The sequence below is a fragment of the Mesitornis unicolor genome, unplaced genomic scaffold (assembly GCF_000695765.1).
Source record: "Mesitornis unicolor isolate BGI_N332 unplaced genomic scaffold, ASM69576v1 scaffold4325, whole genome shotgun sequence".
NCBI classification, from domain to species: Eukaryota; Metazoa; Chordata; class Aves; order Mesitornithiformes; family Mesitornithidae; genus Mesitornis; species Mesitornis unicolor.
This window is the reverse complement of record NW_010183445.1, coordinates 21,300-32,517: the sequence shown is the minus strand read 5'-3', so window position 1 is coordinate 32,517 and position 11,218 is coordinate 21,300. Positions and strand designations below refer to the sequence as shown.

Below are 11,218 nucleotides of genomic sequence, written 5' to 3'. Positions count from 1 at the left end.
GGAAAAATACTGAATTTCCAAGTACTTTATCTCTAATAGATTGTTTTTCAGAGGGAACTTTTGAGTCCAAGTGCAAATCTTACACTAGACTGTTTTCTTTCAGATTCGTGTGCTTTTAATGGAACTTGAAGAAGCTAGGGGCAATCATGTGATTCGTGATGAAGAGGTCAGCTCTGCTGACATCAGTAGCTCTTCTGAAGTGATATCTCAACATCTAGTCTCTTACAGAAATATTGAAGAACTTCAGCAGCAGAATCAGCGTCTCTTGGTGGCTCTTCGGGAGCTGGGAGAGGCTAGAGAAAAAGAGGAGCAAGAAACAACATCATCTAAGTAAATGATCTGTTCCTTCTAGTAAATTGTTTATACTAAGTAGTAACTGGGTTTTATTCAGATGCTCTTCAGTTTGTGCTTCGGGTTGTTAGTAATTGCATGTATATGCAAGTGTGCCCATGAACAGCTGTGCAGTTCATAAAGGCAAATGATTATTAAGCAACATTGTCTTCAGTTTCTACATAAAAATGGCATTATAGCTCTATATCACGTAACTGTTTTTAGTCATTTTTACTAAGCTAACGTAAATAATCTCTTCCAAAAATTCTTCCTATACAAAATCTCTCAATCACACACAGAGGTATGAGAGCACACACTGAAATGCAAGCCTTTTGTAATCAGAATAGATTTCTGTGAAAATCTTTCAGGCTTGTGACATTCAGTAAAGATAATTGTCGATCTTTAGTGACTGTGATTTCACACAACAGAGGTGTTTTTTGAAAAAGGAAGATTAAGTTTTCGTTCGCGTTCGCCGAACAAAAAATCTAGTATGTTCATATCTAATGCACTAGCTGCAAAGCCCACAGATAATGTAGTTCTGTATTAAAAGTTCTTACCATGATTCTCTGCTTATGCTACTGACTGTTGGTTTTGGGACCTTGGGACCAAGTTACTCACATGAATAGAATTACCTCTGTTCTGCTTTTCACGGAAGAGGCCTACTTTCTTTGTCATACACAAAATGGCAAGCCCAAAGACCAATTTTCCTGTAAGTTTGCTCAAAAACCTCAGTGGTGCTTAACTTTCAAAGATGCAATAAATGCATGCTAAAAGACTCGTGACAGAACGTAAGGATCGTGTCATCTTGCTGTGCCTTACTGCGTATGTTACTGAAAACGACTGTTATTGGTTTCAGAATTTCCGAGCTTCAGCGTCAGCTTGAGGAAGCTCTCAATGAGCTGGAAAAACTGCGTGAGTCACGTCATCACCAGTTGCAGCTTGTTGAGTCTATAGTTCGGCAGCGTGATATGTTCCGTATATTGCTGGCACAGACCACAGGAGCTATCATTCCTTTGCAAGGTAAGCTTCACATTTCTGCACCATTGAAAACAAAATAAGAAATTGTCATTTGTTACAAGCTTTCAGTAATGGTACTGGTAACTTAATCTGGTACTGGTAACTTCTCTTAATCTGATGTTCAGCTTTTAATCTTACTCACCGGAAAACCCATCAATTGGGGATTTTATTTTTACAGTGTAATAACTTGCTGCATAATGAGTGGCGTGTAATAGCGACTACGTGCGTTCTGGTAGCATATTGTAGGTATGAAAGTGGACAATCATTCATTTGCTCAGGAGAGCCTGAGACTTTCCTTGCAATACAGATTGGTTTTAGCTGTATTTCAGTGCGGTTAATATGATCTGCTTTGGCAAGCATTCGTTCAATTGTTGCCTTTAAAATCCCCTTTATCACTTTTTAGCTTCAGGTATATTACCAGACGAGATATCTCTTACATCTACTCCAAAGCGCCCAAGTTTACCTCAGGCTATGTCAACTCCTGCTCCAGTGTCAATGACTGAGTCAGTGGAGACTGTGGAGGCTAAGGCTGCACTTAAGCAGGTATATTTTTCAGTAAACACTGTAGAAGGCTATCACTATTTTTACTCTTGTAAGCACTTTAATGTCTGTCCTTTGTAGTTGCAGGAAGTTTTTGAGAACTATAAAAAAGAAAAGGCAGAGAATGACAAGTTGCTGAATGAACAAAATGAAAAGCTTCAGGAGCAGGTCACAGACTTGAGGTCCCAAAATGCAAAGATATCCACACAGCTGGAGTTTGCCTCCAAACGGTAAATGAGCTATTTTATTTTATTGCCTTGTGTATGTGTTTTCTGTCAATAGAATCATGTTGACTGCTTGATATAGTTTGTTCAGGAAGAGTTGCCAGTTCAACATTAATATTATCTATTCTGTTAAAGAACACCAAGGAAATAGTGACCGTGGGATTAAAAATATACCTTCTAGTTGAGTGAGCCACATATGAGAAAACTGGCACATGAGAACATGGAACGTAGCTGTGTACACACATCTCTTGCAATTAAACTCAATTTAATGTGGCAAACTTACTTTGCTTTGTTCTTCCATGTGAAGTTATGAAATGCTGCAGGATAACGTTGAAGGCTATCGTCGAGAAATAACATCTCTGCATGAAAGAACCCAAAAACTCACAGCCACGACGCAGAAGCAAGAGCAGATAATTAACACCATGACTCAAGACCTGAGAGGAGCTAACGAAAAACTGGCCGTGGCAGAGGTTAGTAATACGGTTGTGCACAAGAGTGTTTCTTAGGATTACCTTGAAAGCTGTCAGAACTTGAATGTGTGGCTTCTTGAGTGCATCAGCTATTAAATTTGTAGAAGCTTTGTGTGCATATGTGAAAAAAATGAAATGAAATAAAATTGTGTGCATGTGTGTTGGTATATTTGGTGTGTACACTTGTAACATTCCAAGAAAAATAAATCTCAAGTACTGAGTGAAGTTGGAACACCATTCTGAAGGTGTTTCAGTACCCACTTCTATAGAGAAAACAGTGTGGTTAGTCAAACTGTATGTTCTTACTGCTCTTGGCTTATTTGCATGTATTTTAATTTACAATCTGTAATCTTAAAAGCTCTTTTAAAAAACAAACAGTATTAACTGATGGTAAAAATAATGTTGCCCAAATAAAAATAGATGGACAGATTTGGGATTGATAACAAAGTTCTTGTTGTTATTTTCTGTCCTAAAGGTGAGAGCAGAAAACTTAAAAAAAGAGAGAGATATCCTGAAGATGTCAGATGTGCGTTTGACTCAGCAACGCGAGTCGTTGTTAGCTGAACAAAGAGGACAGAACTTGCTGCTCACTAATTTGCGAACTATTCAGGTATGTGGTATTCTTATGTCCCAGTCTGGTCTGCCTTGCAGAGTTTTCAATAGATACCTGTCAAAGTTGACCTAAACAGCCATGGGATTTGGTCTTGATTCCTTTACAAATTGACATGGAACACAGAATTCTTGTGCAGCTTGTTTAAGGAAATGTGTTATTCCTATCCTAAATTATGATAACTCTGTTATTTAACTGGGCAAAGCCCTGAGAATTTTGAGTTGATGAGAAGGGTTTTCACAATAAAATGGAAACAAAACACATGAAACAAAGTGAAAGAAAAGAATACGTATGTTAATATTTATGACAGCAAAATTTACTAGTGCCTGCCTTGGTAGTTTACTTACCTATTTTTTTAAGGTATATTTACTTTTTTACTTTTATATCTTCTATAATAAGGTGTATTGCCTCTTAGAATACAAATAATTGAGGTTGCACATTTTATCATGGGACTAAATTCTATTTTTGTAGTAGATCTTTTGGATTTTTTTTAATCCCTGGAATTAGACTGCATGGATAATTTTTCTTCTAATAACACTTACTGTATCAATATTATTAAAGTCTTTCAAAACTGAGTCATACAAGGTAAGTGCTACTCTTCATAATTTTCTGTATCTATTTTTGCTTGGTGCCTGCAGTAATTATTTTGTTAATGGAAGAAGTGTTGTGACAACTGTGTAGGAAATGCTGCAGTAATTATTGCAGTGCATTGTACATTGTGCTCTTTTACCAGGGAATTCTGGAGAGGTCTGAGACGGAAACAAAACAAAGACTCAATAATCAGATAGAAAAGCTAGAGCGTGAAATATCTCAGCTAAAAAAGAAGCTAGAAAGCGAGGTGGAACAAAGACACTCCCTTACCAAAAATCAAGAGGTAAGCATAATTATAAATATGGTAAACTTGTTTAGTGAAAATAAAGTCACAGTTGCATGGTTTCTGCCAGCTTATAGTGAATTATTTTTGATACGTTATGTTTATAAACATTTGGTCTCTGCCATTTGTGAACAATTACAAGTTTAGGCATTTTGTGTTTTCAGGTTCATATCCTGGATCTTAAAAGGCAACTTGAGACTGAAACAAACCGTCACATTAACACAAAGGAAATTCTGAAGAATGCCCAGAAAGAAACTGCGATGTTGAAACAGCAGCTTAACAACACGGAGGCGCAGCTGGCATCTCAGTCATCACAGAGGGCTTCAGGGAAAGGTATGAGGTTTTCCTACATTGAATTTCTCTTTGTGTTAAACATTGGTGTCTGCAGAGTGGTAAAATTCGTAATAATTTAGAATTAGGAGGACAGTACACTAAATAATAAACCTTTTCATCATTACAATCTCATATTCAAACAAATGATAACCAGAATTATTTGTTAAAGTAAAATTTATGTCCAAGTAATCTTTGACAAAGGGGGAAAATAAAACAAAACTTACTAAAAGATCCCTTTTTTAATGTGAAAGAACTGAAGTCTATTAGGCTACTTATTTTTAAATAGTAATTTTTAAAATCTACATCAGCAGTGTTTATTGTAAGCCACTGCTTTAGTTAGGGCTGGCAGTTTTATTAAGGGATGATTTGTGAGTGTGATTATCCATTATTATCTATCTATTATTTCCATGTTCTTATCCTAAAAAGCCTTCAGTTTTCAACAGAATGGCAGTTTAAAAAGCTGAATTAAACTTCATTGGTTAATGAATGTGTTCTAACGTTATAGGTCAGTCTAGTACAAACGAAGACGTGGATGATCTTGTAAGTCAACTAAGACAAGCCGACGAGCAAGTTAACGACCTGAGAGAGAGACTCAAGACCAGTTGTAGTAATGTGGAACAGTACAGGGCCATGGTTCTTAGTCTGGAGGAATCTCTTAATAAGGAAAAACAAGTAAGTAGTTATCATTGTTTGTTAGATCAAAACCAGAAACCAAATGAAAGATGTTAATTTTTTGTACTGTAATACGGTACAGTCTGTATGATCATAGGAGCAAAACTAAAGTTAGTTTAGAAGGCATTAGAATACAATGTAGTAAGGCCGTACTTTAGACAGCTTTCTTAAAAACACTTTTAACCATGTAAATATTAAACCTTTTTGCAGCATATTTTTAAGACTGAATTGTAAATTTGACTCAAAGCTGTACTCTGCCAGCATCTTCCTTTGAAAGAGGGAGATTGACTAAAAACACTCTTCCTTATAACCCTGTGATCAGTGATTAAAAATATTATTCCTTGATCAAAATCAGTTGAATTCATACCTTCTGCATCAGTAAGGTCTTCAGTGATTCAAAAGAACGCTCTGTGGTATTCATGGGAAAAGCTTAAGAATGACTTTCCAGTCTGTCAGATACTCTACCGTGTTAATAGCGAATGAAGCCTGTTCTTTTGAGCCGTTCAGTGTGTCAAAATAAGAGAGACTGGGAAAACAATTCTCATTTCCTACTGAAGTTACAGCATCCAATAATGGAGTGCTGTTTGGTATCCAGGTTCTCTGTCTGTGCTTTGTTACTGTAAAAACTCAATTGTGGCTTGGTATGCTTTAACAATATTACAGACTATAGCGTGTAATAAAATATATGCTGGCTACTGCACACTTGTGCATTCACCTGAAACTTCTTTTAGATGCACTTCATGAGATATTGAGGCTTTAAGGGCGGGGGGGAAGAAGAAAATATTTCCCACACCATTTGTAGTTTTCCACATTTTTAGTGTTCTAAATGAGATGCTGAGAACACCTATTCTGGCTTTAAATTGTTAACAAAATACTGGTTTCACATTAGAACATCATATTTAAAGGGAAAAAAATTGATCTCTTGTGATGGATTTTAATGAAGGTGACAGAGGAAGTTCGTGCCACAGTTGAAGCTCGTCTGAAGGAATCTTCAGAGTACCAAGCACAGCTAGAAAAGAAGCTGATGGAGTCAGAGAAAGAGAAGCAAGAACTGCAAGAGGAGAAGCGTAAAGCTGTGGAGAGTATGGAACAACAGGTATGCAGTGAATGCCTCCTCCTTTAAACTCCCTTGTAAAGAGTCCATGAGAATGTGCTTTTACGTAAATCCCTAAGGTTCAGTTTGTTTTCACAGTAGAGTAGTGTCTAAAATTAAATCTTTTAGGATGTACAAAAGGCTAACTAAACTTGAGAGGTTTCCAAGCATGAGTAGATCATTAACCTTACCACTTTGTTAGGGTGATTTGTGTGTTTAAAGCCATCACTGTCTTCCTGAACTTTGAGCACTGTTTGCAGAAAAACATGTGTAAAAGCCTTTAAGAAAGATTTCGGAAAACCTTCTTTGGAACGTGAGCCTAAACCAAATTTGTATCGTGCATGTAATTTAAAGCCAGAGGAGTCTATGCCCTTACTTGTCTGGTTTGTATTTGAGCTCTTACTGGGGTGGAAAGAAACAAAATTACTGCAGCTAGAATTACTGCAGGCCTGACTCTGAAAGAACAGTAATACAATTTTACTAGGAAAGAGCTCTGTGTATTAATAAGTCATATCTTGAAAGTATTTATCTTTAGATTAAAATTAGTATTAAAATACAAACAAACCACCATTAGGTTTTACATTATTTATGACTGTCTATATTCAAAGCCTTGCTGTGTTCAGTGCTTTGTAAAATACCTTGCTGTTTATAGAATCATAAAATGGTTTGGGTTGGAAGGGAACTTAAAGGTCACCCAGTCCAAATCCCTTGCCATCCCCACCAGCCCAGGTTGCTCAGAGTTCAACCTGGCCTTGGAACGCTTCCAGGGAGCGGGCACCCACAACTTCCCTGGGCAACCTGTGCCAGTGTCTCACCAAGTCTTGGTTTTGTTTGTTTCTGTTGTTGTTGTCATCCCATCCACCCTCCCCCTGCCCTCAACACTGTAGCTATTGGAACTAAAGAAGAGTCTGTCAACCATGCAGTCAGAAGTTCAGGAAGCTCTTCAGAGAGCCAGCACAGCTCTGAATAATGAACAACAAGCCAGACGTGACTGCCAGGAGCAAGTACGTTTGTACTATCTGTCTATTTTAGCCAGAGGGAGTAACCTTCATGTTAGTTTTCAATTGTTTTTCAGTTGCACTTAAAACATTTTTTTAAAGGTAGTGCTGCTCATCAGAGACTTGTGGAGGCAAGAAAAGCACTATGAGAGCACTCGCTATTTTGTGAACAGCTGCTCTTATACTGCTTCATTCTTCCACCTGATCAAACACTGTGGTAATATCAACTAAACTGACTTTGAATATAAAGCTGTGCTGCAAGTACAGTTTGCATCGTGTTTAAAAGAAGATGATGTAATGCATTGCTGTCTCTAAGGTCTGTTTCATTACATTTAAAAAAATGATTGGGAAATGTAATTAACTGGTTTTAATGAATTGCTACCTCACCGTCCTGAGTGGGGAGCAAAAAAGAACACTGAACTTTCACAAGAGAATGGGGAAAGTATCTTTCTAAGGTGAAACATAACTGTAATCTTTTAAAACTGGGGACGTGTGGTATTTAGCAGTACCTGATGTGATTGTCTTGTTACCAACCATTTTTAAAGAGAACCTACTTTTCTGCAGGTGAGAATTCCAGCAAAAGAGATTGGTGTAAAGGATGTAGAAAAACTTTTAGCTGGTGTTTAATCCAACTAAAAATGTAATAGCTTGGCATTTCCATTTTTTGTAGCTAATACTATGGCTATAGCTTTTTAACCTCATGCAGTAAATATCTTTGCTGGTTCACATGTAGAAATAACCAGTGTGTATTCTTAGACCAATATCTGCCTCATACCCATGCAGAATCTACAGCAAGAGGTTTAACTGTAGAGCAACTATTGAGAGTGTGTCCTAGCCACTCAGACAACATTATTTCAGATTCTGATGTTACTTCAAAACAGTAATTTCTTCAAGGGAATAGTTCTAAGCCTGTCTTTTTTTTTTCTTTTTTTAACTTGTGAATCACAAAGATTTTTCTTTTTGATTAATGGTCACTGATTCTAGAACTTGAGAGTATCTTTGTACATATCAACAATTAAAAGTAATAATATCTTTTTGTTCTGTAGGCAAAGATGGCTTCTGAAGCTCAAAGTAAATATGAAAGGGAATTAATGCTCCATGCTGCTGATGTTGAAGCATTACAAGCTATTAAAGAACAAGTTGGCAAGAACACAGCAGTGAGGCAGCAGCTAGAGGAAGCTGCTCGGAAAGCTGAATCCGAATTGTTAGAGTGCAAAGCCTCCTGGGAAGAGAGAGAGAGAATGATCAAGGTATGGTTGTTGTTGTGATTTCGGTGGGGTTTTTTCAAGTAATGGAAATTCAGCTGCAGAATTCACAGCCATTGAACAACTTCGTTGTAGGATGAAGCTGCAAAACTTTCATCTCGCTGTGAAGACTTGGAAAAACAAAATCGATTATTGCATGAACAGCTAGAAAGTCTGAGCGATAAGATGGTGACCTCTATGAAAGAAGCCATACCAACTGCACTGAACGTTTCTCTCAATGAAGAAGGCAAATCCCAGGAACAAATCTTAGAAATTCTTAGGTAAATTTAACTCTGAGCTCCTTCTGTCTGTGGTTATAAATTCAGTTGACAATCAAATAGTTCTGTATAACTTTGTGTGTGAAGGATAATATATAAAATGTAAGTGCTTTTTTACTAGGTAGGAGGTTGTTCTACATCAGTAAGCAATAGGGGAGATTTCTTTCTACTAGGAAAAAACTGTGAGTCAGTTATGACAGGAAGCTAAATCAGATTTTAGCAAATGCGATTGGCAAGAAAGTTTCAGAGAGGTGTGTGGGTTGTTTTTGTTTGTTTTAGGGGTTTTATGTAGATTTTCAAGGATTTTTATCTAGGTTTTTCTTTTTGATCTTTCTGAACTGATTACTTAGTAGACCTTCAAATATAAGATGCTTCAAGTTCAAAATGCTTTTATTTTGCATTTTCACTGATGTGATGTGTTGTTAATTTTGTTATTGCAGATTTATACGTCGTGAAAAGGAGATTGCAGAAACAAGATTTGAGGTGGCCCAGGTGGAAAGTTTGCGTTACCGCCAGAGAGTGGAACACCTGGAAAGAGAGCTCCAGGAACTGCAGGACAGTCTCAATGCTGAGCGAGAGAAGGTGCAGGTATGGTTGGATATTACTGCTTATGATTACAATAAGTAGAGAGGGCTGTTCCCTATGTTCTGCTCTTCGTCTCTTCTGCCTTTGCCCAAAAGCGAAGACTTCTGGAAGAATCAGGAGGTTTTAAACTGAGGTTGCTATATAGCCAGGAGGATCTTGTTCTGAGTCCTGTGAAGTAGTGTGGCAATTCCAAAATCATGTAAATAGGGAAAATAAAGATAATTTATCTCATTTCTTTCCCACCTCCCACTTCTTGTTATGAATGTACCTGAATGCCATGATATCTTTTCAAGATGGGTGTTATGCCAAATCCAGGTAAGTGTATATGCATGTGCAAGCAAACAAATGACTAAGCTAAATCTTTTCAAAAGGTAACAGCAAAAACCATTGCACACCATGAGGAATTAATGAAAAAAACTGAGACCATGAATGTACTTATAGAAACCAACAAGATGCTAAGAGAAGAGAAAGAGAGGCTAGAACAAGAGCTACAACAAATTCAAGCAAAGGTTAGTACCGAGGCTCATGAAAATTTTTCAGATATTCAGTCTCACTGTAGCATCATCCCCTGCTCTTCCTCCTTATCCTTCTCCCTGCCCTCAGCTGGCTACTGAAAGGCAGAAAGTTGGAAAAGTCTCTTGATTGATGACTTCTTGAGGGTGTTGGTTTTGCTCTGTCTGTCTCATATTGTTCAAGGCCTACCATGTTCAGTTTCCTTCGATCCCATAAGATCCAGAGAGTTTAATCCGCAGCTGTGGTTTTTCAGGTACGCAAGCTTGCGGCAGACATTCTACCTCTGCAAGAGTCTAATGCTGAACTGAGTGAGAAAAGCGGAATGTTACAGGCGGAGAAAAAGCTGTTGGAAGAAGATGTTAAACGCTGGAAAGCGCGGACTCAGGTGGGGAACGCATGCATTCAAGTAAGATGTTGTGGAAAAAAAACCAACCCAACAAAAAAGCCCCAAACAAACACGGACAACTAAACAAAAGTTCTAAATTTTCTTAAAAACAACAACAAACTAAGAATTGTGTTTAAATTATAAAGCCTTGTTTATGCAGCTTCAAAACAGGCTGTTCTAACTCATAGCCATTCCAAATCAAAATGCAAAAGCAATAGCTCTAATTCAATGACATTTTCTAGATATGACTGTGTAACCATCTCATGAAAATGCAACCTATTTTCTTAACCTTTCAGCACTTATTGAGCCAACAGAAGGACACTGATCTCGAAGAGTATCGAAAGCTGCTTTCAGAGAAGGAGGCAAACACCAAGCGTATACAGCAAATGAGTGAAGAAACAGGCAGGCTTAAAGCAGAAATAGCCAGGTGTGGTATAAGTCAATTAGTAATGAGTTTTGTGCAAAGGAAAATACTTTGTTTAAAGCTGTATCTGGAAGTGTATGTTCTTAACTGTGAAAGCTTTGGTATTCTTACTGTAGCTTGATAATATGCAGGTAAAATGAAGTGAGAATTGTTTTGGAAGCTGAACTTAGTCTAAATTAATGTATTGTGGAGTAACTTGTATAGAAAGCATAATTCAATACAGATAACGTCAGTAATATTACATAAATGAGCAATTTTGAAAAGTATTGATTATTTCAAACATCTCATTTGCATCTTTCCCTGATCCCTTGTTATTCAGAACTAACGCATCCTTGACTACAAACCAGAATCTTGTTCAGAGCCTGAAGGATGAAGTGACTAAAATAAGAGCAGAAAAGGATACTTTGCAGAAGGAACTAGATGCTAAAGTGGCTGACATACAGGAAAAAGTAAAAACTATAACACAGGTCAAGAAAATTGGGCGCAGGTACAAGACTCAGTATGAGGAGCTGAAAGCACAGCATGATAAGGTAGGTAGCATTTCTTTGCAAACAAAGGAAAAGCATATTAAAAAAGCATTTTTTCGTTTAGTCACGTATAATACAGCTAATGATCTTCACATTCCCTC

At 37.3% G+C, this 11,218-nt stretch overlaps 1 protein-coding gene across 1 annotated transcript in view; it reads left to right on the top strand.

Annotated features, from left to right (window-relative positions):
- TPR (translocated promoter region, nuclear basket protein) overlaps positions 1 to 11,218 on the top strand; it is a 40,507-nt gene that overhangs the window by 11,159 nt on the left and 18,130 nt on the right. Inside the window, exons 14-31 of the mRNA XM_010184129.1 lie at positions 104 to 330; positions 1,187 to 1,350; positions 1,751 to 1,890; positions 1,969 to 2,117; positions 2,419 to 2,581; positions 3,057 to 3,191; positions 3,925 to 4,065; positions 4,230 to 4,398; positions 4,904 to 5,070; positions 6,014 to 6,166; positions 7,051 to 7,167; positions 8,208 to 8,411; positions 8,502 to 8,686; positions 9,124 to 9,271; positions 9,640 to 9,777; positions 10,035 to 10,166; positions 10,463 to 10,593; positions 10,910 to 11,120. Coding sequence (XP_010182431.1) covers positions 104 to 330; positions 1,187 to 1,350; positions 1,751 to 1,890; positions 1,969 to 2,117; positions 2,419 to 2,581; positions 3,057 to 3,191; positions 3,925 to 4,065; positions 4,230 to 4,398; positions 4,904 to 5,070; positions 6,014 to 6,166; positions 7,051 to 7,167; positions 8,208 to 8,411; positions 8,502 to 8,686; positions 9,124 to 9,271; positions 9,640 to 9,777; positions 10,035 to 10,166; positions 10,463 to 10,593; positions 10,910 to 11,120 — 2,874 coding nt within the window. The remainder of the gene's footprint in view (positions 1 to 103; positions 331 to 1,186; positions 1,351 to 1,750; positions 1,891 to 1,968; positions 2,118 to 2,418; positions 2,582 to 3,056; positions 3,192 to 3,924; positions 4,066 to 4,229; positions 4,399 to 4,903; positions 5,071 to 6,013; positions 6,167 to 7,050; positions 7,168 to 8,207; positions 8,412 to 8,501; positions 8,687 to 9,123; positions 9,272 to 9,639; positions 9,778 to 10,034; positions 10,167 to 10,462; positions 10,594 to 10,909; positions 11,121 to 11,218) is intronic.